Genomic DNA, 27,894 nt, shown 5'->3' on the forward strand with positions numbered 1-27,894 from the left:
AGCTCCCACAGGGAAAGCGTGCAGGCTCCTTTCGGACAGTGTCCGAAATTGAAACACAATCTTAAAGCTTATCCTAACCACTATTCCACCATGTCATTCTGTTGTCCTTAACTTAAATACTCCAACACTGGCCACTAATATCTCCCACTCGTGAATGACCTCCAAAGCCCTCTCCAGTTATTTACACTCTAACTGCTGTGCTCAGTGATTCTAACCAGACATTGAGAGCGTCCGTGAGAGTTTGAGGGAACAGGCATGGTGTTTGCCAAGTTACACTGTTTCATTTACTGATTCACGAAAATGATTTCGGAATGGAAAGGCTTGTCATAGGAGGAGGTTTTGATGCTTTGGGAAGCTAATCACTGGAATTTAAAAGAATGATTGGGATCCTCATTGAAACCTATCGAATGTTGAACTGCTTTGATAGAGTGGATGCAGAGAGGATGTTTCTCATGATATGGAGGTGGATAGAAACATAGAAACATAGAAAATAGGTGCAGGAGTAGGCCATTCGGCCCTTCGAGCCTGCACCGCCATTTATTATGATCATGGCTGATCATCCAACTCAGAACCCAGCCTTCCCTCCATACCCCCTGACCCCTGTAGCCACAAGGGCCATATCTAACTTCCTTTTAAACATAGCTAATGAACTGGCCTCAACAGTTTGCTGTGGCAGAGAATTCCACAGATTCACCACTCTCTGTGTGAAGAAGTTTTTCCTAACCTCGGTCCTAAAAGGCTTCCCCTCTATCCTCAAACTGTGACCCCTCGTTCTAGACCTCCCCAACATCGGGAACAATCTTCCCGCATCTAGTCTGTCCAATCCCTTTAGGATCTTATACGTTTCAATCAGATCCCCCCTCAATCTTCTAAATTCCAACGAGTACAAGCCCAGTTCATCCAGTCTTTCTTCATATGAAAGACCTGCCATCCCAGGAATCAATCTGGTGAACCTTCTTTGTACTCCCTCTATGGCAAGGATGTCTTTCCTCAGATTAGGGGACCAAAACTGCACACAATACTCCAGGTGTGGTCTCACCAAGGCCCTGTACAACTGCAGTAGTACCTCCCTGCTCCTGTACTCGAATCCTCTCGCTATAAATGCCAGCATACCGTTCGCCTTTTTCACCGCCTGCTGTACCTGCATGCCCACTTTCAATGACTGGTGTATAATGACACCCAGGTCTCGTTGCACCTCCCCTTTTCCTAATCGGCCACCATTCAGATAATAATCTGTTTTCCTATTTTTGCCACCAAAGTGGATAACTTCACATTTATCCACATTAAATTGCATCTGCCATGAGTTTGCCCACTCACCCAACCTATCCAAGTCACCCTGCATCCTCTTAGCATCCTCCTCACTGCTAACACTGCCACCCAGCTTCGTGTCATCCGCAAACTTGGAGATGCTGCATTTAATTCCCTCATCCAAGTCATTAATATATATTGTAAACAACTGGGGTCCCAGCACTGAGCCTTGCGGTACCCCACTAGTCACCGCCTGCCATTCTGAAAAGGTCCCGTTTATTCCCACTCTTTGCTTCCTGTCTGCTAACCAATTCTCCACCCACACCAATACCTTACCCCCAATACCGTGTGCTTTTGGAAGAGGTCTGAGACCAGAAAACACAGCCTCCTAATAGAGGGGGCTGGGATAGAGTGGATGCAGACAGGATGTTTCTCATGATAGGGAGGTGGGGATGGAAGAGGTCTGAGACCAGAAAACACAGCCTCCTAATAGAGGGGGCTGGGATAGAGTGGATGCAGAGAGGATGTTTCTCATGATATGGAGGTGGATGGAAGAGGTCTGAGACCAGAAAACACAGCCTCCTAATAGAGGGGGCTGGGATAGAGTGGATGCAGAGAGGATGTTTCTCATGATATGGAGGTGAATGGAAGAGGTCTGAGAGCAGAAAACACAGCCTCCTAATAGAGGGGGCTGGAGGAAGTCAACCTAGAACGATGAGGAGGAATGTATTTACTCAGAGCGTGGAGAATATGTGAAATACTTTGCCACAGATGGCTAAGGAGGACAGGTTATCCGTTATATTTAAGGCAGAGGTTGATAGAATCTTGATTAGTCAGAGCATGAAAGGATACGGAGATAAGACAGGAGATTGTGGTTGGGAGGGAAATCTCTCTTTCCTGATGCAGTTTTTGAGGAAATAACAGCAAATACAGACAAAGGAGAGTTAGTGGTTATTGTTTATTTGGATTTTCAGACATTTGATAAGGTGCGGCACATAAGGCTGCTTAATAAGGTAAGTGCTCATGGTATTACAAGAAAGGTGGAGAGCTTAACAAAGTGTGGTCGCACCCGGAGTAATGCATTTACTCTGGTGGCCCCACTAGAGGAAGGATGTCGAGTCTTTGTAGAGGATACTGAAAACATTAACCAGGATGCTACCTGGATTAGAGGGCATGCGCGATGACGGGAGTTTAGACAAACTGCGACTGTTTTTTCTAGAGCGGAGGAGGCTGAGAGTAGATCTGACTGATGTTTCTGAGTTTATGAGCGGCACAGATATACAAGACAGACAGTATCTTTTCTTCAGGGTTGAAATTTCAAGTAGAACGGGCCATGAATTTAAGATCAGATGGGGATAATTCTAAAGGACATGTGAGGTACGGTTTGTTTTTCAATTTGAGGTTGCGGGTATTTGTCAATTTAACATTATTATTTCGGCCACACTGCGGAATGTACCGTCCTCAGCAAAGTGAGCAAAAGGATTCACTCCCCGGATTACCCCATCCCGGGACTGGTGTCCCATGAGCACTGCCTCCGGGCTCTTACTGTCTGTGTAATTACCCAGGGCATCGCTTGGGGGAGCTCTCCGAACTGAACATACATCGGAGGCTGTTCCGCTGATCCGGAGGTGGAATTACGTCCTCTGGAACTGACTCTGACGTCACAGAGCGCGCTGCTGGAGACGGGATCCGTTAGAAACTGGGAATTAAATCTGTCACGCGGCCATTAAAGGCGCGGGGGAGGGGGTGGGCGGAGAGTCTGTCAAACTGTGGGTGGGGATGTGCACACATTCAGATGTTCACAGTATCAGACTCAGTCCGGATCTGAGCTCCTGCAGAGACTTCAGTTCCTCTTCCCCGGTCCAACTGATCCGATTGTTCCACAGCCTGAAACAGATGGAAGAATGAAGAGGAAATAACAGATTACACAACAGTGTCAGCAACAGAGGACTAGGGTTAATGTTTCAACAACATTCACAGACAAACACAAGCGGACACCCGGCGGATCCGCGGATATTTTATGACATTGAATATGAACGCAATCACTCACCAGATCCGCTCCAGACTCGGGAGGGCCAGTATGAGGCGGCGAAGAGCGGGGACAGATTGATCTGTGAGCGAGTTTGATCCTAGATCCAGCTCTGCCAGTGAATGGGTTGCACTGAGAGCGGAGACGAGATCATCGACACCAGCATCAGTGAGACCGACCTTGTACAACCTGGAGATGAGAGAGAGTGAGGGTGAAGGACACCGAGAGACAGTGGACGCTATGAATCTCGAATGTTTACCAATAAAGAATTACTGATCACATTAATCTTCAGCGTCAGACACCCAGTGACTGTAAACACAATCTCCCACAGTCTTACACTTACCACAGTTTCTGCATTTTACACTCCGAGTTCGTCAGAGCCTCAGACACCAGTTTCACTCCTGAATCTCCTAGTTCATTTTCATTCAGGTTCAGCTCCGTCAGTGAAGGGTTTGTACTGAGAGCGGAGGCAAGATGCTCGGCACCAGAATCTGTGAGACCGACATTGCTCAGCCTGTGGATGAAAGGGAGAGTGTGGGTAAAGGCCACAGAGAGACAGGAGACGGTAGAAATTCCCAGTGTTTATCAGTAATACAATTACTGATCACCTTAATGTTCAGTGTCAGATACCCAGTGACTATAACCGCAATATCCCAGTCTTGCACTTACCATAGTGTCTGTATTTTACACTCTCGATTCCTCAGAGCTGCAGACAGCAGTTTCACTCCTGAATCTCCCAGTTTATTCATCCCAAGTCTAAACACAAATAGACAAATTGATGAACAAATTGATTCAGACAGTGGTTCTGAGGGAATTCCTCTCACCCGGTATTTCAGGAAACATTAAACCCTTCAGAAAATCACTGACCAATTCACATGACTGTCAATGTCCCTCACTGCCCAGCTCCGAATGTTAGTAATTTGGCCTGTCGGTGTGACTCTGTAGACTTTCTATATTCTGTCTCATTCCCCGACGTTTGGAAAAAAGAATCCTGACTAGATGGTAGAAAACTGCAGCGTTGAAGGGCTGGAAAAAGTCCCACAGGGAGGAAGAGTTGTGGATGAGAACGTGTCCATGGGAGATGGCGGAAGAAAAGCCCGCCAGGGGAAAAGGGATAGGCAGAGTAATCCCACAGGAGGAAGGGAGATGGGGAATAGAGATACCACGGGAGGGAAGGGGAATAGAGAAGAAAGATGCCACAGAAGGAAGGGAGATGGCAAAGAGATATCCCCACAGGACAACGGGGGTGGAGAAGAGGGATTCCATGGGAGGACGGGGAATGGAGAAAAGAAATCCCACAGGAGGAAGGGGGATGTGGAATAGAGATACCACGGGAGGGAAGAGGAATAGAGAAGAAAGATGCCACAGAAGGAAGGGAGATGGGAAAGAGATATCCCCGCAGGACGACGGGGGTGGAGAAGAGGGATTCCATGGGAGGACGGGGAATGGAGAAAAGAAATCCCACAGGAGGAAGGGGGATGTGGAAGACAGATGCCACAGGAGGAAGGCGGATGGAGTGGATAATTACCACAGGAGGAAGGAGAATGGAGAAGAAAGATCCCACAGGAGGAAAAATGTATGCAGAGGATAGATCCCAGAGGAGGAAGTGGGATAGGGAAGCGAGATCCCACAATGAAGGAAGATAGGTAAAGAGCCATCCCACAAGATGAAGAGGATATGGCAAAGACAGATCCCATAGGAGGAAAGGGAATGGGGAAGAGAAATCCCATAGGAGGAAAGGGGGATGAAGAAGAGAGATCCCATAGGAGGAAGACAGATGGGGAAGCGAGATTCCACAAGGGGATGTGATGCAGACGTAGATCGCACGGGGAGGGTTGGTCAGAATTGAACCCCACAATTGGAAGAGGTGATAGCCACATGAGTGTTGGGTATCTAGCAGTGAACAAAGTCACACTGTTGGAGTGATCATGATAGTCATACGCGGGGAGAGGGGTTGGGAAGGATAATCTCAGGGGTATTTCTCTCCCTCTCACTGGGACATTCCTCTGACCCTCTCTTGTACTTCATCGGGAAGAGGGTGCGCAGATCCGTCACACCTGCTGCAGTCAGTGTCGGTGTCGATGTCAGTGAGAAGGAACATTGTCAATGGACCTGTCACAGGGAGCGAGAAACACGGCCATTCGTGTGATTTACTACCATTAAACCAACGGCCATTGTTCGCTCATCTGAAGTCTCCAACATCTCTATACATGAAACCACAGGGCACTCCCGTTCTTGATTTACTGACCGATCGCCTATTAATTTGTCACAAAAACTCAATCTGCTTTACCTTTACGTTAAAACAAAATAATGAAATACTTTCACAGATCAGACTGAGAAATAAGTGAAGTTACCCCAACTCCTGGCATTTGTGCAGCCCAGGTACCAGCCGCTGGATTCCTTCACACTGAATGTGGCAGCCAATTAGGTCGATATGTTTTATTGTATCACAGAGTCCGATGACATGAGACAGGACCGCGCAGTCAATCGGGGTCAGTGTCATTCTACTGAATGAAAGTGTTTCCACAGATTCCAGTGCGGCCTGAGCCAGCCCACGATTCTGAGACTCAAACAGGTAGTGCAGTGTGTTCAGGAGGCTCCTTTTACCAGCTTCACTCCTCGTGTTTCCACTCTGGTGTTTAACCTCCTCCCTCACCCAGTCAATCACCCAGCAGGTTGTTTGACGGGGAAATGGTCCCAGAAACTCCTCCAGGCCCCGAGCTGTCATTGGAGAGGAGAGGCCAGCAAAAAACGGAGAAACACCTCAAATCGGCCATCTGTAGTGTTGTGGGCTTCAGTGAGGAATTTCAGGATATCCCCGGGATGCGGATTCAGGAACTGTGCGACTGCCGCTACAAACTCCTGGATGGTGAGGTGTGGGAATGTGTACACCACACATCGGGGAGCATCCTCTCTCTCCAAAAGCTCCATCAAGAACCCAGACAAGAATTGGGAAGGCTTCAGATTGTAGTTGATTAAATCTCCATTTGTAAATACAATCTTCTTGTCAAACACACCTCTGAAGGCCATCTGACCAACCCTGAGTAACACGGCACGGGGGTTCTCGATCTCACGGCCGTGGTTTTTCAGGATGTTGTAAATATAGTAGGAATAGAGTTGGGTTATGGTCTTGGGAACTCGCTGTGGGTCCCTGTCACTTTTTGCGAAGAAGGGTCCCAGTGCCAGAGCGAGGATCCAGCAGTAGGAGGGGTTGTAGCTCATGGTGTACAGGATCTTGTTCTCCTCCACGTGCTTGAAAACAGCTTCTGCTACCGTCTTATCTTCAAAATGCCTGATGAAATATCCCTTCCGTTCTTCATCGACAAATCCCAGGATTTCAGCCCAGACATTGATTTCTGCCTTTTCTAATAAATGTAATGCTGTGGGGCGGGTGGTCACCAGCACTGAACACCCTGGGAGCAGCTTGTGCTGGATTAAACTGTACACAATATCCGACACTTCACACCACCACTCGGGATCTGGGCACTTGTGCTGAGGTTCTGTATCTCTCCGACTGTCAGCAAAATCGATTTTATGTTTGAATTCATCCAAGCCATCGAATATAAACAGCAATCCCTTTGGGTTTTTCCAAACCTCTCTCAGGAAATTCCCAAAGTAAGGATACTGATCCAAAATAAGTTCCCTCAGGTTTATTCTGCAGTTAATGGAGTTTAAATCCCTGAATTTGAAACTGAAGACAAACTGGAATTGTTGGTATATTTTCCCCGTGGCCCAGTCATAAACAATCTTTTGCACCATTGTTGTTTTCCCGATCCCCGGGACTCCAGCCAATGCTGCCGAACTCCCAGATTTGCATTTACTTTGGGAAAAGCTGCTCTGGAACAACTGATCAGTCCGGAGTTTTTCCAGCTCTCTGTGGAGATGTTGTTTTCTCCACTCCTCGTGGTCTCTGCCTCTCGCCAGCAGCTCGTGTTCCACCAGTCTCCGATCACGAATAGTAGAAATGACCGTGAGCTCAGCGTATCGATCAACCAGCTGGAAAACATTCACCTTCTCCGTCATCAGGATCGTGTTCACTCTCAGTGTTTCAGTTTGTAACCGCAGAGTCTCCTTGTGTTTCTGTTGAACATCTTCCATGGGAACAAAGAAAGAGTCAAAATGTTAGACGCCTGAACTCAGAACTTAGTAAACAACAAATAGTGCAGCACAAAGCTCTTGTATCAATTTAATTTATCAGAATATGTTCATACACTAACGTAAATTTGGTTGCAGTGAATCAGAATTGTGACGAAAAACCAAGTTATCAGAAGATTGATGCTGATGAGAGAGATAAGGGGAACAATGGAGAAACATTCAAAATGCTAATAAGAGAGAAGAGCGAGATTAACGAGAAAGAAACACATTTCAGATATTGACAGACCGATTGCTTTGAACCTGAACTGTTTGAAGTTTGATGGACAGGCGATATCCCAGCAGGGGGATAAAAAGAACAGGTTCGCTAAGGCACGACCCACACCACGAGATCACGAGATAACGAGACTCTGGAAGAGTGGTGTGCCTCCACAAGTTGGTTAAAGTTGGAGGTCTGGTTCGAGGGAACCGACCATAGACTGACAGGGTGAAAAGGAACGATCGGCGGGAACCTGGTGCGTGTGTCCGCCCTTGCCTGGGTGCCCGGTTCACCGCGGAAGAACAGTCGTATCCGGAACGGAGGGATCACAGTCGGTGACCACAGAAGACATAAAAGGGTTCGCCCGAAAGCTAACTGCGAAGAACATCAAAGGTCTGTTTGAATCAAAATTTGCATTCTCTCTCTCTCTCCAACGGCACAACAGCGATTACTGCAAACTGTACTCAGCTGAACTGAACTCTGCGTCACTTGAGACTGATCATTTTACCCCTAGACTGCGATAGAGCTTGGCTGATTCCTGTTACCCTAGTTCTGTGTACACGTGTGTATTATCATTGCTAACCTGTTTCATTTGCATCCTTACGATTAGAGTACTGTGTTAGTTATTTCTTTAATAAAACTTTATTAATTTCTGTTAAACCAGACTCCAACTAAGTGGTCCATTTCTGCTGGTTTGGCAGGTTACGGGGTACGTAACAGAATAAAACAAAAGAAACCTACTGCATGTCGATCAGCAACGTTGTAGGGGTGGTGGGGGTCAGTTATCAAGGTCTCGCAAAGCTGACTCAGACAATCAGAGTTTCTAATCAAACATAAATAATTTATTCACCCTACTATACCACGGATGCTGGACAACTCACTGAGATCATCCAGAAGAATGTCTGGGCCTGCAGATCTGCAGTCTCATGTCCACTAAACAGTATACATGGGAAATACTCAGCAGGACAGGGAGAATAAAAACATAGAAACATAGAAACATAGAAAACCTAGAGAACAATACAGACTCTTCAGGAAACAATGCTGTGCCGAACATGTCACTACCTTAGAATTACCTAGGCTTTATCCATAGCCCTCTACTTTTCTCAGCTCCATGTAGCCATCCAGGAGTGTCTTAGAAGACCCTACCGTTTCTGCTTCCACTAACGTCGCCGGCAGTCCACTCCACGCACTCACCACTCTCTGCGAAAGAAAACTTACCCCTGACATCTCCTCTGTACCTACTTCCAAGCACCTTAAAACTATGTGCTCTCGTGCTAGCCATTTCAGCCCTGGGGAAAAGCCTTTGACTATCCACTCGATCAATGCCTCTCATTATCTTGTACACCTCTATCAGGTCACTTCTCATCCTCCGTCGCTCCAAGGAAACAAGTCCGAGCACACTCATACTGTAAGTCATTCTACCCAATCTAGGAAACATCTTTGTAAATCTCCTCTGCACCTTTTCTATGGTTTCCACGTCCTTCCTGTACTGAGGCGACCAGAATTGAGTACAGTACTCCAAGTGGGCTCTTACCACTGTCCTGTATAGCTGTAATATTACATCTTGGTTCTTAAACTCAATCCCACAACTGATGAAGGCCAACGCACCATATGCCTTCTTAACCACAGAGTCAACTTGCGTTGCAGCTTTGAGTGTCCTATGAACTCGGACCCCAAGATCCCTCTGATCCTCCACACTTCCAAGAATCTTACCATTAATGCTATATTCTGCCATCATATTTGCCCTAAGAAAATAAACCATCTCACACTTATCTGGGTTAAACTCCATTTGCCACTTCTCAGCCCAGCTTTGCATCCCATCAATGTCTCGTTGTAACCTCTGACAGCCCTTCACACTATTCACTACACCCTCAAGCTTCGTGTCGTCAGCAAATTTCCTAACCCATCCCTCCACTTCCTCATCCAGATCATTTATAAAAATCACGAACAGTAGGGATCCCACAACAGATCCCCAAGGCACACCACTGCTCTGGAGAAAGGGAGAGAGTGGATGCTACAGATCTATTATTCAAATCAAACTAAAATTTTGAAAAGCAGGATTATTTCCAATCCCGGTAGCATCTGGTAAAACTCTCCTGCGCCCTCTCCGAGTTCTCCAGATTCTTCCTGTAATGGACTGACAGAATTGAACCAATTCTCCAAGTGCAGCCAAACCAAAGTTTCATACATCTGTAACCTAAAGCTTCGATAGACTTAGTGCTCCGTACAATGAAGTGAACAATGTGATGGTATCTTCTTCATGTACCTGTGTTGTCACACCCAGCGAGCTACAGACATTGACAACAAACTCCCTCTGCACCTCAATGATGTTAGCGTCTGCCAGCTACTTTAAACATCCCCCATACCCTCACACTTTTCTGGATTAAACTCCATCTGCTATTTGCCCACCCGCCCCTGCAACTGATCTATACCCCACTCAACAGGTGTGAAGGCGGATGAAGGCTGAAACAAATCCACCAGCTCCAATCGTCGTGGTTTCCACGCCATTGGAATCAGTTGTTTGATTTGTGAAGTATCGTGTGCTTCTTGGAGTGCAACATCAAGTATTCGTTAAACAAATTCACACACAAGCGTCTTCGCTCTGGGGGCCACTTCTTCAGAATGAAGACCATCATCCTCGACCTCGAGGGATAGCCACGACGATACCCCACTGGACTCTTTGAGACTCTTTTTCGCTCTCCATTACTCATTGTCACACCTCAGCTTCAGAAACCATATATTTCATTTGCAGACTAAATTTACAACATTTCCCGTCACGGTCACGGGACGGTGACAAACTCGGTTCTAATCCTCTTTGGAACATGCCGGTTCGAAATTCTGATCAGCTGATATATATCGACTCTCACCAGATGGAGATTTGCCCTGTAACAGTTGCTCCTCACCTGACTTCTACCATTTAATCTGCCTTCCCCAATTTAACATCCCCACCCTGTGTATCACCTAAATTGCAGACCTCTCCTTATTCATAACCATCTCAGAACTTGAGTTGTCTTCATTGATCCCGAAACCTCTCCCACTGAATCCCGAGCCCGTCCTGAAATAAGAGATAGCCGATGTCAATGTAGGACCGGGTCTGGATGAGGTGTGGGAAAGTTACTTGCAGTGAAAGTACACCTGAAGAATGTGAAACCTGACGGTACGTCAGGATCCTGACAGGTGTGTGCCAGAGCCTTGTAAAGTAGGTAAAGGGTTTCACATTGTGTGACGGCTCTGGCAGGAGTGTATGGCATCTCGCAGCGTGTAGGTAGACGGCAAGAGGCTTGTGGAGTCTCGCAGCGTGTCAGCCCCTGCCAGGGGTGTGTGGTGTCCAGCGGTGTGTCAGTACCCTGCCAGAGATGTGCAGGGTTTCACAGCGCATTAGGATCCTGCCAGGGGTGTGTGGGGTTTCCAAATAACAGGTATACTGTACATAGGGGTTTATTGTGTAAAGGATCTTGAAAATGACATTTTAGTCTTCACCATGTATCCGGGGCCAGCAAATACCGCTTATATCATCTTCTTAGAGAGTTGAGAGTTCTGAGGAAAACAGCGGTGATCTGGCGCTAAACGATGCAGGCATGTTTTCTCAGTAGTCATTCATTCAACGTATTCGAGTGAGACAGGGAACGTAGGAAAGCATGGATTGTATAAACAGTTAGATTACAGAATGGCAAACTAGTAGAGAAGTTGTTCTTCAAAGATCCAGGGGAGTATCTATTGCATGACATCTATTACAGTCACTGAAAGTGGGCATGCAGGTACAGCAGGCGGTGAAAAAGGCGAATGGTATGCTGGCATTTATAGCGAGAGGATTCGAGTACAGGAGCAGGGAGGTACTACTGCAATTGTACAAGGCCTTGGTGAGACCACACCTGGAGTATTGTGTTCAGTTTTGGTCCCCTAATCTGAGGAAAGACATCCTTGCCATAGAGGGAGTACAAAGAAGGTTCACCAGATTGATTCCTGGGATGGCAGGACTTTCATATGAAGAAAGACTGGATGAACTGGGCTTGTACTCGTTGGAATTTAGAAGATTGAGGGGGGATCTGATTGAAACGTATAAAATCCTAAAGGGATTGGACAGGCTAAATGCAGGAAGATTGTTCCTGATGTTGCGGAAGTCCAGAACAAGGGGTCACAGTTTGAGGATAAAGGGGAAGCCTTTTAGGACTGAGATTAGGAAAAACTTCTTCACACAGAGAGTGGTGAATCTGTGGAATTCTCTGCCACAGGAAACTGTTGAGGCCAGTTCATTGGCTATATTTAAGAGGGAGCCAGGTATGGCCCTTGTGGCTACGGGGCAGGGGGTATGGAGGGAAGGCTGGGGCGGGGTTCTGAGTTGGATGATCAGCCATGATCATAATAAATGGCGGTGCAGGCTCGAAGAGCCGAATGGCCTACTCCTGCACCTATCTTCTATGTTCAAAAGTGGTTACCTAGAGTGCCAGGATTTAGGTGTTTCAGAAAGAACAGGGAGGAAGACAAAAGGGGTGGGCGTGGCACTGCTGATCAAAGGTAATGTCACGGTTGCAGGAAAGGAGGAAGTTATGCAGGGATTGCCTACTGATTCTCTGTGGGTGGAAGTTATAAACAGGAAGAGGTCAATAACTCTACTGGGCGTTTTTTTTTTATCGACCACCCAATAGTAATATGGACATCGAGCAGCAGATGGGGAAACAGATTCTGGAAAGATGCAAGAATAACCGGGTTGGCGTGGCGGGAGATTTTAATTTCCAAAATATTGATTGGAATCACCCTGGAGCAAGGGCTTCAGATGAGGTGGAGTTTGCTAGGTGTATTCAGGAAGGTTTCCTGATATAATATGTAGATAAGCCTACAAGAGGAGAAGCTGTACTTGATCTGGTATTGGGAAATGAACCTGGTCAAGTGTCAGATCTCTCAGTGGAATAGCATTTTGGAGATAGTTATCACAATTCTGTCTCCTTTACTATAGCATTAGAGCGGGGTAGGAACAGACACGTTAGGAGTGAGGAGAAATATGAAGTAATTGGGCAGGAACTTGGAATCATAAATTGGGAACAGATGTTCTCAGGGAAATGTATGGCAGAAATATGGCAAACGTTCAGGGGATATTTGCGTGGCATTCTGCATAGGTGCGCAGGGTACAGGAACCGTGGTGTACAAAAGCTGTTGAAAATCTTGTCAAGAGGAAAAGAAAAGCTTACGGAAGGTTCAAACATCTAGGCAATGATAGAGACCTAGAAGATTATAAGGCTACCAGGAAGGCGCTTAAGGATGAAATTAGGAGAGCCAGAAGGGGCCATGAGAAGGCCTTGGCAGGCAAGATTAAGGAAACCACCCAAGGCATTCTACAAGTATGTGAAGAGCAAGATGATAAGAGAGCATAGGACCAATCAAGTGTGACAGTGGAAAAGTGAGTATGGAACCGGAAGAGATAGCAGAGGTTCCTAGTAAATACTTTGCTTCAGTATTCACTACGGAAAAAGATCTTGGCGAGCATACAGACATGAAGAAAGAGGATGTGCTGGAGCTTTTGGAAAGCATCAATTTGGATAAGTCTCCGGGACCAGACGAGATGCACCCCAGGTTACTACGGGAGGCGACGGAGGAGATTGATGAGCCTCTGGCAACTATCAATGCATCATCAATGGTGACAGGAGAGGTTCCAGTGGATTGTAGGTTTGTAGATGTTGTTCCCTTATTCAAGAAAGGGAGTAGAGATTGCACCGGAAATTATAGACCAGTGAATCTTACTTCAGGAATTGGTAGGCTGATGGAAAAGACACTGAGAGACAGGATTTATGAACATTCGGAGAGGCATAATATGATTACGAATAGTGAGCATTGTTTTATCAAAGGCATGTCGTGCCTTACGAGCCTGATTGATTTTTTTTTGAGGATGTGACTAAACACATTGATGAAGGTAGAGCAGCAGATGTACAGTATAATGGATTTTAGCAAGGCTTTTGACATGGTACCCTATGCAAGGCTTATTGAGAAAGTGTGAAGTTATACGACCCAAGGGGACATTGCTTTGTGAATCTAGAACTGGCTTGCCCACAGAAGGCAAATTGTGGTTGTAGGTGGTTCATATTCTGCATGGAGGTCGATGACTCAGGGATCTGTTCGGGGTTCCCTTCAGTTCATGAATTTTATAATTGACATGGACGAGGAAGTGGAGTAATGGATTAATAAATTTGCTGATGACACAAAGCTTGGGAGAGTTGTGGATAGTGTGGAGGGCTGTCAGAGATTACAGCGGGACATCGATAGGATGCAAAATTGGGCGGAGGGTGACAGATGGAGTTTAATCCAGATAAGCGTGAGGTGGTTTATATTGGTAGGTCAAATATGATGGCAAAATATAATATCAATGGTAAGACTTTTGGCAGTGTGGAGGATCGGAAGGATTATGGGAACCGAGTCCATAGTACACTCAAAGCTGCTGCGCAGGTTGACTCTGTAATTAAGAAGGTAAACGGTGCATTGGCCTTCATCAACCGTGGGACTGAGTTTAAGAATCGAGATGTAATGTTACGGCTACATAGGACTCTGGTCAGACCCCACCTAGAATACTGTGCTCAGTTCTGGTCACCTCAGTACAGGAAGGATATGGAAAATATAGAAAGGGTGCAGAGGGGATTTACAAGGATGTTGCCTGGATTAGGGAGCATGCATTTTGAGAACAGGTTGAGTGAACTCGGCCTTTTCTCCCTGGAGGATGAGAGGTGACCTGATAGAGGTGTAAAATAATGAGAGGCACTGATCCTGTGGATAGTCAGAGGCTTTTTCCCAGGGTTGAAATGGATAGCATGACAGGGCACAGTTTTAAGGTGCTTGGAAGTAGGTAAAAAGGAGATGTCAGGGGTAAGTTTTTTACGCAGAGAGTGGTGAGTGCTTGGAATGATCTGCCGGTGGTGGAGACGGATACGATAGCGTCTTTTAACAGACTCCTGAATAGAGCTTCGAAAAATAGAGGGCTATGCGTAAACATAGGTAATTTCTGAAGTAACTGACATTACTCAATGTTAGGCGCAGCATTGAGGGCCGATGGGCCTGCATTGTGCTGCAGGTTTTCTATGTATCTATGTTTCTAAGTCGGTGTGAGAATTCTACAGCTGTATCTGTTCCCTTGGCAAGCAGCATGAAGAACATTGAAGAATAATTTTGCAGGCAATTTGTAGAGATATACTAAGTCAGTGGTGCAAGGAAACTGAAGGGTTTTGGTGGCAGAATATGGACCAAAACAATAATTACGGAAGTGTGAGGTCTTTCTAAAATTCCTAATTAGCCTATCTCAGGTCCTATAAGAACAATAACATATTTGGAATTTGTTCTTGGACATGAGAGATGCTGAACCAGGACACTGGCGGGGATTCCATATGTTTCTGATGAAGACTTTCGAATACTGAGATACAACATTGGCTACTGTAAGATTAACAACTGTTGCAATATCTGTCTTTCCTTCGCCCTCTCCTCTGTTAGATGTGCAGTTGGGTGATACAACACTGTCTGTGAATATGAACCTTTTCGGACTCAGAGCACTTGCACTGCCCAAGGCTCCATTTTCACAGATGCAATGTGCTTATGGATGAAGTGAGCTTCTCATCACTCTGGTACAATTTAATTTATCTCATTTTTTTTAATCGATTTCCTCAGTTCCTCTCACCTTTCTCGTCGCATTAACACAACACTGGGTTTCTCTGACCTAATTGACAGCTCTTAGCCGTCCACAGTTTCCATTGCACACCACAGGCAGACATGAATTTCAGTTCTGTGGATTTTGCAACCCCCACTGCCCCCCGCCCCACACTCCCCTCACCTCCACTGTCTCCTGATGGACTTCCCATTGTTTCGGGGGCGGGATTGGACAGGTTAGTTGGAGTATGACCTGTTTTTTTATTTAAAGGGAAGCTGTTACTGGTATTCTGTGGCTAGAACTTCAATCGATGTCCAACTCGAAGAACTGATGATCTGTGGGGACTGACGGAGTTTAGAGAAATGATTTAGGATGAGGGATGTTCGGCAGTGGGGAAGGGGGAGAGAGGCAGGTAGGGTGAGGTTTTGACCTTTTGGGGTGCCGAGGTTTCCCAGATTTCCCCTCCACCGGATTGCTCCTTTGCCTGCTCTGACCCCGGTGGAAGCAGCTGTAGTTCCAGGCACCAGAGAGGAGCCACCCCTTTCCTCAAGTCCCGACTCTCAGCCTCGTTCCTCATTATGTCCTTTGAAAACTCTTCCTCCAGGAGACAATGTCTCTATGTGCCTTAATTTGTACTGTGTCACAGTGACAACATTTACCTGGTCAAACTTCCGTGGCTCATCAACATAACCGTTCTGCACAAGTATCAGCGGTTGGTGGAAACAGCATTTTCTTCACCTACCTTTCAGCTCACTGGGGATCTCCCGTAAACCTTGAGCGGGATCTGATCGCTCGTACGGTGCACAACCTGTTTAATTTTAAACAATTTGGTGAAATCAGATGTGTTGAATTATAAAGTGTGCATTGTTTGAATCCGAATTGAGATTAATCTCTACCATTTCTTACCATATTCCTGTATTTCTTTAAGTATTTTGTCCAACTTTGGGACGCCATTCCGCATTTTCACAAACGATTCCCACATCACCCTCCGGGCGCGGGAGCCTCTCTCAATCACCAGGCTCAAGAGGAGTTTAGAACCATCCGCCAACTCTCCCTTATCAGCGAGATCAGAGAATTTCTGTGAGGTGTAGAAATGAACATATTGGGGACTGCCAGATTCACAGAGAATGCGAAGTAAACGATGTGCCCTTTATTGGGATCACACGGCCGGATGCCGATCCTCTCTGGAGATGGGCTGTACATTCAGAGCAGAGCACAGAGAGGGGACTGGCCCACCAGTCAATGAGATCCTGGTTGGTCTGTGACAGCTTTGTTACAATGATTCCAACACATAAATAATTCCTCATCAGATTTGACAAGAAGAAATCATAAAATATGATTTATCATAAAGCAGATGAACAAAGAAGTCAAGAAGCTTTTTTTTATAACACGTGTTCAGTCTCAGAGAAGTTACAGAAAAGATGATGCAATTAATCTTCTAAGTCTGCCAGTGTCCAGAATGACGGCGGCTGGCACCTACTGTATTTCCATTGCCTTTTTTGGTGGCGTTTTTTCAGTGCTTACATCACAACATCGCAACATGGTAGTATACCGCGAATGACACAGTTTGCAGTTACAAATTATAACACAAGCACCTCCACCCAAAAGAGAACACTGTCGAGCTCCTGTGACACCCACAGATGATGCCCAGGTTTTCACTGAAATCCTACGGTCACGCTCTGCGATCATCCTAAACCGAAATATCGTATCATATTTCTATTTAATGTCCATTATGTTAAGCCTATACAACAGTTACCCGCTTCCCTCGCTGTGAAAATGAGCAATCACCCACCAGTCCGGGGGATATTTTCACCCCTCTTCTGTCATTGGTGCAGGTTCATAATTTTGTGATTGTACAGGGCATGCAAAATTTGGGCACCCCTGTTCAAAATTTCTGTTATTGTGAATCGTTAAGTGAGTACAAAATGAGATGATCTCCAAAAGACATGAAGTAAAGATGAAAACAACAGGAATTCTGCAGATGCTGGAAATTCAAGCAACATACATCAAAGTTGCTGGTGAACGCAGCAGGCCAAGCAGCATCTATAGGAAGAGGCGCAGTCGACGTTTCAGGCCGAGACCCTTCGTCAGGACTAACTGAAGGAAGAGTGAGTAAGGGATTTGAAAGCTGGAGGTGGAGGGGGAGATGCAAAATGATAGGAGAAGACAGGAGGGGGAGGGATAGAGCCGAGAGCTGGACAGGTGATAGGTAAAAGGGGATACGAGAGGATCATGGGACAGGAGGCCTAGGGAGAAAGACAAGGGGGGGGTGACCCAGAGGATGGGCAAGAGGTATATTCAGAGGGACAGAGGGAGAAAAAGGAGAGTGAGAGAAAGAATGTGTGCATAAAAATGAGTAACAGATGGGGTACAAGGGGGAGGTGGGGCCTTAGCGGAAGTTAGAGAAGTCGATGTTCATGCCATCAGGTTGGAGGCTACCCAGACGGAATATAAGGTGTTGTTCCTCCAACCTGAGTGTGGCTTCATCTTTACCGTAGAGGAGGCCGTGGATAGACATGTCAGAATGGGAATGGGATGTGGAATTAAATGTGTGGCCACTGGGAGATCCTGCTTTCTCTGGCGGACAGAGCGTAGATGTTCAGCAAAGCGGTCTCCCAGTCTGCGTCGGGTCTCACCAATATATAAAAGGCCACATCGGGAGCACCGGACGCAGTATATCACCCCAGTCGACTCACAGGTGAAGTGATGCCTCACCTGGAAGGACTGTTTGGGGCCCTGAATGGTGAATAGAAAAGATGAAACATTCTTTTCAACATTTTAAACAAGATTAGTGTATTATTTTTGTTTTGTACAATTTTAGTGTGAAAAAAAAAGGAAGGGAGCATCATGTAAAAATTTGGGCACTCCAAGAGATTTGAGCTCTCAGATAACGTCTCAGACCTTAATTAGCTTGCTAGGGCTATGGATTGTTCACAATCATCGTTGGGAAAGGCCAGGTGATGCAAATTTCAAAGCTTTATAAATACCCGGAATCTTCAAACCTTGTCCCAACAATCAGCAGACATGGGCTCCTCAAAGCAGCTGCCTAGCGCTCTGAAAATTAAAATAAATGATGCACACAAAGCAGGAGAAGGCTATAAGAAGATAGCAAAGAGTTTTCAGGTAGCCGTTTCCTCAGTTCATAATGTAATTAAGAAATGGCAGTTAACAGGAACGGTGGAGGTCAAGTTGAGGTCTGGAAGACGAAGAAAGCTTTCGAGAGAACTGCTCGTAGGATTGTTAGAAAGGCAAATCAAAACCCAGTTTGACTGGAAAAGACCTTGAGAAAAGTTTTGCAGACTCTGGAGTGGTGGTGTACTGTTTTACTGTGCAGCGACACCTGCACAAATATGACCTTCATGGAAGAGTCATCAGAACAAAACCTTTTCTGCGTCGACAAAATTCAGCGTCAGAAGTTTGCAAAGGAACACCTAAACAAGCCTAGTGTATTTTGGAAACATGAAGTTGAAATAGAACTTTTTGGCCGCAATGAGCAAAGGTATGTTTGGAGAAAAAAGGGTGCAGAGTTTCATGAAAAGAACACCTCTCCAACTGTTAAGCACAGGGGTGGATCGATCATGCTTTGGGCTTGTGTTGCAGCCAGTGGCACGGGAAACGTTTCACTGGTACAGGGAAGAATGAATTCAATTAAATACCGGCAAAATTCTGGAAGCAAACATCACACCGTCTGTCTTCTACAACAGGATAATGATCCTGGAAAACATCCTCAAAAATACAAAATGGACTACCTGAAGAGGCGCAAGCTGAAGGTTTTGTCATGGCCCTCTCAGTCCCCCGACCTGATTGTCATCGAAAATCTGTCAATAGAATTCAGAAGAGCAGGGCACGCAAGGCGGACCAAGAATATCAGAAAACTAGAAGCCTTTTGCAAGGACGAATGGGCGAAAATCCCCCAAACAAGAGTTAAAAGACCCTTAGCTGGCTACAGAAAGCGTTTACATTATGTGATATTTGCCAAAAGGGGTGTTACTGAGTACTGACCATGCAGGGTGCCCAAACATTTGCTTCGGGCCCTTTTCCTTTTTTGTCATTTTAAAACTGTAAAAGATGGAAATTAAAAAAAAAGACTTGCTTAAAATATTAAAGAAATGTGTTATCTTTAACTTTATGCCTTTTGGAAATCAGGTCACCTTTTACTCGTTTAACTATTCACAGTAACAGAAATTTTGACCAAGGGTGCACAAACTTTTGCATGCCACTGAATATTCAGTATTTATTTCCCAGTTGTACATTTATCTACTTTAATATCTGATGAGTCAGATTTCGGACACCTATGATGTGTGAACATTCAAACCCGTTCTCTCGCTCACTTACCCGATGTTCCTCTTCAGTTAACTGATTCTCGAACGTTAACGCCAGGCTCATTCCGTGCACCACTCCTTCCATCGCCTGCTCCAGCCTGTCCCGGTAGAAGTCAATCATCTGCAGAAGCTTGAAATCGCTCCAGGTTGCCAGGAGCTCGGTGATTACTGAGCTCGGACCTGTGAATCGAAGCGAAGGAAGCTAAAGACATTATCGAACCTTTATTGCTCAACACATTTCTATCTAGAACCTAAGGTCGGTGCACCATGTTACCAAACAAAATCAGAAATAGACACACACAGGTGTGACCATTTTGAAGCACAAATCAGGGAAGGACTTACACAGCGAAAGACATGGCACTGAGAAATATAGATCCAACTCCAAGGAATTTAATTAATTGATAGTGGCGTCACGCGGAGACAGGGTATTAAAGAGAGCCCTGGAACATTGAATTTTATTAACCTAGCTACTGAGTAGAGAGATTGGAGCTGTATGAGTCGTTCGTGAGGTCTTGTTTGGAGTATTGCGTGCAGTTACACCTTAGATCGGCTTCAAAATATTTCAATTCTCATTAACCCCACCTGCATTTCCCACTTCTTGAGCTGAATGGTTTGAGGTAGTTAACATTAAACAGGTTTGTGAAAGTAAAAGTTAAAACGAAGATTAGGAACAGTATTCTGCTTAGTCTGACATCAGTGATGTGAACAATTCTCGGCCATTGTAGAAGCTGTATCAGGGGAAAATTCAAAAGACCTAACAAATTCAACAATGCTTTGTGAAACATAAGTCACACTGGCTGAAACCCTTGGAATACTTTTGCTGATGCAACTAGCAGAATATATAAGGCGAGACCAGCGAATGTAGAATATTAGGATTTTCAGTAAAATCACACATTACAGATTATCAGGCAAGCGTAAACCACGAGGGGTTGCGGATAAAGTAATGATACGGACACGAATTTGTTGGTCGAATTACATAGACTAGGCATAAATTGATTGTTTTCCGAATGGCAATGAGTGAGGAGTGGTACCACCGGAATCAATGCCAGGACCCGAGCTATTCAGAACGGCTATTTCCACGAGGGAAATAAATGAAACATCTCCATGTTTCTGTATGACGTAAATCTGGATGGAAGGCGAGAATCGAAGAGACAGGCTGCGACAGATTTAAATTTGTCTGGGAAGTTGAGAAATACCTAGCAGATACAGTACGAATAACAAATATACGATTGGCCACTTTGGTGGAAATGACAGGACGGCTGCGTACCCGGGTGTTTTTCTGATGTTGACGCCACTGAGTCTCGTCCCTCGTCGGCTCCATCAGCCATTGTGAAGACGGATGTTAACAGATTCCGGTTCTCTGCAAGAAACAAAATCAAGAGTAGGGTCAGGTATTAATTTAGGTATAAAGGAAATAGCTGATATTTGTATAGAACAACATACTGCCAAAAATATAGTCCTTCCCAATGAAATCATGATATGGCTTGATCCTGCACACACCCAGACAACTCCTGGAATATACTTTATGGCCGGATTACTGGATGAGATGCCCGTGCTTTTCCAGGCAATCCCGTGGCATGGAGCAAGAGTGAGATGTCACACCGGCTTGTCAAGTCAACTGAACGTCAATGCGGGTTGGAGGTCCTGAGCAGGGAGCACATACAGCTTGTGCCCTCCGACCACTAGTGGCGCTATGGTGATCAATGGACATCTAGTACAACAGCGAGTGCTCAAACACCTCTGCTGACCTTGGCACATCTATTCCTCACTTCGCCAAATTGTACACGTTTCTCCATCGCACCTGATTCTCAGAGTCTCCTTCCATTTTTTTTTAAATTACGAAGTATTGACGTCACTGGCAAGACTACATATCTTGTTTCAGGCAATATGGAAAGGCCCAGTCCCGTGTACAGCATCGCGACGTCTTGCCTTAAACCACTATATTTTCACCGGCAGGGGTCAGCGCCTAAATTGCTGTCAGCATTTATTGGAGCATATCATCTGGTGACCACTGGATCGTTACATCCAATACAGCAAGTTTTACAAAAAATCTTCAAAATAATTTTAAATGCGGCAATTATTCAACAAGACAGGCATTGTATATATTGTTTTCAGGTCGAGGGACCATAATCAGAATTGAGCCTGTCCACAGCTGTTCCCCAATCTGCTGAACATTTCCAGTATACTCTGTTTACGTTTCACATTTCCCTCATCGAAGATTTATTTTAATTATTTAATGGATAAGAATTTCGTCAATTGACTGTAAAAAAAATCCTGCAAAATTAAGCAAGACTATTGGAATACCATTCTATTTCCCTAATGCGACAATTTTCAATGTTTTATTAGATAGAGTACGAAAATAACAGCATGGAGCATAACCTCGATGCGTCCCTTATCTCGTTTCATTGGGTCTGCACCCGAGATGACACTTTGACTGCCGAGTGGCAGTCACCAGACCTTGATAAAATCACAGACCTGGGGATCAGGACGACACGCGGTCTGGGGATAGGGGTGCCGTGCGGACTTGGTATGGTTGTGGTGGTGTTGCTTACTGTGAATAACTCTCCTTGTAGCTCGCAGACAATGAAACCGAACAGAGAAATAATACATTTAAGGCCACGTGTTTCTTAGTTATCCGGACAACAATTGGGCAATATCTGAAGCTTATTGAACAGTTGCGTGCATCTGTGAAATGACTGTATTTCATAGGAATACCTTCACCGAAAGTAAGAGAGCAGCACACACAAACTTCTGGAAGAATTGAGCAGATAAGGCAGCTTCTATGGAGAGGAATATTACGGTCGACGTTTCAGATCCGAGACGTTTGATCCGGACGTCGATTACTTATTCTTCTCCCGAGGTGCTGCTTGACCTGCTCAGTTTTGTGTGTGTTGCGCTGGATTTCCAACATTCTCAGATCGCTTGTTTTGTGACTGAAATATATATTTCTCAGTAACCTACCTTGTACTGGTTCTCCCGATTCGGATCTCTTTGAGTTCGTTATTGTTTTAGTGGGTAAATGTGCTCTGCGGAGTAAATATTACTTCCACTTGATAATCAGAAACAATAAGACGGCTTTATCAGTCGACACGCTTCTCCGCCCACCATCCCGCCCCCACCCTGTACCCCAAGCATTTACTGTATTCGGTTATGATCGGATTAATGCGCTCAGATTAATTCACCGGGACGTCAGCAGTACACCGGACATTCAAGAGTGTCAGGGAAGTGAGGTTTGTGCAGTGAAATTTACGACTGAGACGGTACTCAGGAGACTTAATGGTCTGAGGGTGGATAAATCTCCTGGACCCGATGGAGTGCACCCACGGGTTCTGAAGAAAGTAGCTCCAGCGATTGTGGTGGCGTTTACGATGATCTTTCAAGAATCGATAGATTCTGGCATTGTACCGGATGACTGGAAAATTGCAAATGTTACTCCGCTAACTAACAAGGGTGAGAGGCAGCAGAAAAGAAAAAAATGGACCTGTTAGCCTGATATCAGTGGTTGGGCAGTTGTTGGAATCGATTGTTAGTGATGAGATTACGGCGTACCTGGAGCCACATGACAAGATAGGCCAACGCCAGCATCGTTTCCTGAAAGGAATATCCTGCCTGACAAACGTACTGCAATTCTTTGAAGAATTTATAAGCAGTGTATACAAAGGAGATGCAGTAGAAATGGTGTACTTGGATTTTCAGCAGGCCTTTGATAAGGTGCCGCACATGAGGCTGCTTAGCAAGATAAAAGCCCATGGGATTACAGGGAAATTACTAGTATGGATGGAGCACTGGCTGGTCGGCAGAAAGCAAAGAGTGGGAATAAAGGGAACCATTTCTGGCTGGCTGCTGGTTACCGATGGAGTTCACAGGGTCGGTTTTGGGACCGTTACTTTATACGATGTATGTCAATGATTTAGACGATGGTATTAAGAGATTTAGATTAGATTAGATTATGAGGACACGCAGTCCTCTTTTATTGTCATTTGTGGCTAAATTTGCCGATGGTACAAAGATAGATGGAGGAGTGGGTTATGTTGAGGAAACAGAGAGCATGCAGAGAGACTTAGATAGTTTAGGGGAATAGGCAAAGAATTGGCAAATGAAATACAATGTTGGAAGGTGTATGATCATGCACTTTGGTGGAAGAAATAAACGGGCAGACTGTTATTTAGATGGGGAAAGCATTAAAATGCAGAGATGCCAAGAACTTGGGAGTCCTTGTGCTGCAAGATGCCAGAAAGGTTAACCTGAAGGTTGAGTCGGTTGTGAAGAAGGCGAATGCAATGCTGGCATTCATTTCTAGAGGTATAGAATATAAGAGCCGGGATGTGATGTTGAGGCTCTATAAGGCAATCGTAAGACCACACTTGGAGTATTGTGCAATTCTGGGCTTCTTATTATAGAGAGGATATACTGACATTGAACAGGGTTCAGAAAAGATTCACTAGAATGATTCGAGGAATGAGAGGGTTACTGTAGGAGGAACGTCTGACATCTCTTGGGCTGTATTCCCTGGAGTTCAGGAGAATGAGGAGGGATCTCATAGAAACATTCCAAATGTTAAAAGGACTGAAAAGATTAGATATGACAAAGTTATTTCCCATTGTGGGGGATGCTAGGACAAGAGGGCACGACTTCAGGATTAAAGGACGTCCTTTTAGAACTGAAATGCAGAGACATTACTTTAATCAGAGGGTGGTAAATCTGTGGAAATCCACAAGCGGCTGTGGAGGCCAAGTCACTGGGTGTATTTAAGGCAGAGATAGACAGGTTCCTGATTAGCCAGGGCATTAAAGGGTTTGGGGTGAAAGCGGGGGAGTGGGCGTGAGTGGATGAAGTGGAGAAGCGCACGATTGAATGGCGGAGCAGAATCGAGGGGCCGAATGACCTACTTCTTCTCCTATATCTTATGGTTTAATGCCGCGACGCCTCGCACAGAATTGGACCGTTAACTGGCTATGTTTTTGAAAACAGGGGCATCGGGAATAATTAGGTCCAGATCTCATAAATGTTCATATTCGGGATAGGGGAGGGCTGTCTGAATAGGAAATACAACCATTAGCCACTCTGTTCGGTGGATATGTATACCAGCTTGTCAATGCGATCCATGTGGCAGCAGCTCAAAACATAAAAACATGCAGGCATGGTCAATACGTAAGAAGGGTGTTCAGGGGAAACTTCAAGATGGGGAACAAAAGTGATCCAAGCGTCTTTGACCGTGGGAGGATTGTTGGTGCCAATATCTCAGAAACTATTCAGCTCCTGGGACATTCACGCACAAATTGTTCCGTTTACAGAGAATCGTGCAAAAAACAAAAGCCAAAAAAAAACAACGTGAGAGAACATCGCCCTAATGAGAGAGATCAGGGAGACCGGCCAGGCGGAAACCGGCAGTTCTGTGGGCGAGAACCCGCTCTAATGAGAGAGATCAAGGGAACTGCCCTGACTGATTCAGTCTGATAGGAAACCGGCAGTTATCTGGGCGAGAACCCACTCTAATGAGAGAGATCAAGGGGATTGGCCAGACTGATTCAGTCTGATAGGAAACCGGCAGTTATCTGGGCGAGAACATGGCTCTAATGAGAGAGATCAAGGGGATTGGCCAGACTGATTCAGTCTGATAGGAAAGCAGCAGTTATCTGGGCGAGAACCCACTCTAATGAGAGAGATCAAGGGGATTGGCCAGACTGATTCAGTCTGATAGGAAACCGGCAGTTATCTGGGCGAGAACCCGCTCTAATGAGAGAGATCGAGCGGATTGGCCAGACTGGTTCCGTCTGATAGGAAAGCAGCAGCAAATCAAATATGCACACGTTATAAAAGTAGTGTGCAGTGCAGCATCACTGAACGGGTAACATACCGAGCATTGAACTGGACGAGCAACAGTAGCAGAAGGTCCCGAACATACACTCAGTTTCCACTTCATTAGGTACAGAACGAACATAATAAAGCGCCCACTGTGTCTGCACTTCGGTATGTTTTTATCAACAGCCAGTGAATTCACTTGGAGAAAATTTATATTAACCATTACCTGCTGTATCCTGTCATTGCTAAAAAAAAATTACGCATACAAAAAAAAACAGATCCATAAAGCCATGCAATTTTAGAGACCGTATTGATCTGGTAGTAACACTAGACGGATTGCCGTGACGAGTGGGCGCATTGAAACACCGTGATTTTTCCTCGTATAGTCTCTGTTCTTACCTTGTACTCAACTCCCGAGTCTGGTCCCAGCGTATCGAAGCAGCTGAATTTTATTTTGGAACTTTTTGGATCTCCCCCTCCCCCTCCCACTTTCAAATCTCTTACTAGCTCCTTCTTCAGTTAGTCCTGACGAAGGGTCCCGGCCTGAAACGTCGACTGTACCTCTTCCTAGAGATGCTGCTTGGCTGCTGCGTTCAGCAGAAACTTCGATGTGTGTTGCTTGAATTTTCAGCATCTGCAGATTTCCTCGTGTTTGAGCTGAATTTTATGTGCTCTAAGTGTAAGGGAACACACCCTGAGCAAGGATCAGTTGATAACACGCTCATAAACCTAAACAGCACACTTTTCAGCACGTAACGCCACATACGGTTTCACAACGCTTATGTTAAAGCATTTTTATCGCTTGAATGCGTATTTCTAACATATGGTTCCAACCCGAGCTACAACGACAGTGCACAATTTCAATGAGTACCTTTCACTGGAAAATTTGATCTGCTCCAGAGAGGAATCACAACCCACATCCCGGTTCCATTCGGTTGGTGTCGGCGCTCTGATTTATTATTCACCCTGGACCCAGTTTATTGCCAGACTATAAACTCCAGTGACAGCTCAGGGCAAAGACCGCTGCGTGTTTACTGCACAGGCACCGCAGAAGGAAGAACTCTGTTCGGTGTGATCATATATTTTGCCTTTGGAATATATATATTTTTATGAAAACTGGATCCTTCCTTTCTCCAGTCTTAACTGCTCTCCCATCGCGTAGACTTGCGCTGATCTTAAAGTTAGCCCGTTTATAAAGCCAGCTTTAGCAGTTGTCTGATGGTGGTCTATTGGAATAATGGGCCAGTTGGGGAGAAACATGCCGAGATTACCATCTCTCCCAGATAGCTACGGGTCAAAGTCGACAGCAGATTAAGAAACCCCTTCTCCTTCACTTTACTACTCACACACTGGAAACACGTTACCATATCACAGCAGCAATCATATCAAATTACGACCATTCTCGCCTGTGAATTTGCCTGATGTCTAATTTATATTATGCATACACTTACCGTTCTGCGTCAGTGGTCGATAGAAAACTCTTGAACATAAAATTAGCTGGATCTTTCATCTGTCAATGTGTTCTGTGGTATCAGCGGCCTTAGACCTGCTTCTGCGAATAAACTCGTTAAAATTTTATGGACCCTAACAGTAGGTAAACACACCTTCAGATAATAACACACTCATAACCTGAACTTCACCCTTTACGATACACCCTGTTTCATCACGCTTTTCTGCAAACACGGAAATACTCATTTTACATCAATGAGTGTTTGTAACATGTGTTCCGAGTCAAAAATTATTAATTCAGAGCACCATAGCAGTGGCCACGTTTTCTCTAGAAAAATTGGTCTACTGCAGAGAGGAATCGCAACCTGCAGTTGGTTCGATTCGGTTGGTGTCGGCGCTTCGAATTATTCTTCAGCTTGGGACCAGTTTGTTGTCACTCTATAAACTCCAGTCACAGCTCAGGGCGAAGTCCGCTGTGGAGGTATTACACAGAGGCAGCAGAAGGAAGGACGCTGTGAAATATCATGAACTATTATACATTTTTCATTTTTTCCCCTTTTGAACACGAGACATTTTCCCTCTCCTGGTTTTAACTTTGGCCCAGTTGCCTGGAGCCGCACTGGTCTCAGAGTCAGCCCGATAATAAAACTGTCTTCAACAGTTGCACCCAGTTGTACCATTACAGTAATCGGCAAAGTAGCACCTGTGCCGAGATTACACTTCCCAGAGATAACTACCGGTCAAAGGCGACAGCAACATAGGCGCGCCCTTCCCCTTCAGATGACCGTTCTTACTGGAAACAGTAGGTAACCAAATCACAGCACCAATCATATGACATCACGGCCATTTCCCGCGGATGAATTTGCATCCATCATATTTAACTGATAGATACATCTCTTCAGTAAGTGATGGAAAGACTAGGGACATTAAATTCACTGGGTCACTTATTTCTCAGGTCTGGCTGCTGTTTTATTGAATTCAGAGCAGGGCGTTTGACTCTCAGTCACTTTCCGCAGCTGAACTATGACCTCAGCGCGCCCTCTCCTGTGCCTGCCTGCAGCGGTTCCTTCCC

The 27,894-nt window shown here is 45.4% G+C and overlaps 1 protein-coding gene and 1 pseudogene across 1 annotated transcript; both read right to left on the reverse strand.

The window, feature by feature from the left end:
- LOC134341628 (zinc finger protein 850-like) overlaps positions 1 to 27,894 on the reverse strand; it is a 108,305-nt pseudogene that overhangs the window by 19,010 nt on the left and 61,401 nt on the right.
- LOC134341603 (NACHT, LRR and PYD domains-containing protein 3-like) lies at positions 982 to 26,759 on the reverse strand. Its single transcript, XM_063039476.1, is given in 11 exon segments — positions 982 to 3,135; positions 3,299 to 3,466; positions 3,621 to 3,791; positions 3,947 to 4,033; positions 5,632 to 6,025; positions 6,028 to 7,368; positions 15,992 to 16,057; positions 16,156 to 16,327; positions 19,585 to 19,751; positions 20,839 to 20,931; positions 26,245 to 26,759. Coding segments are annotated over 11 exon segments (2,796 nt in total). The 5' UTR covers positions 26,294 to 26,759; the 3' UTR covers positions 982 to 3,047.

Source organism: Mobula hypostoma, unplaced genomic scaffold, assembly GCF_963921235.1.
Source record: "Mobula hypostoma unplaced genomic scaffold, sMobHyp1.1 scaffold_36, whole genome shotgun sequence".
Taxonomy (NCBI): Eukaryota; Metazoa; Chordata; class Chondrichthyes; order Myliobatiformes; family Myliobatidae; genus Mobula; species Mobula hypostoma.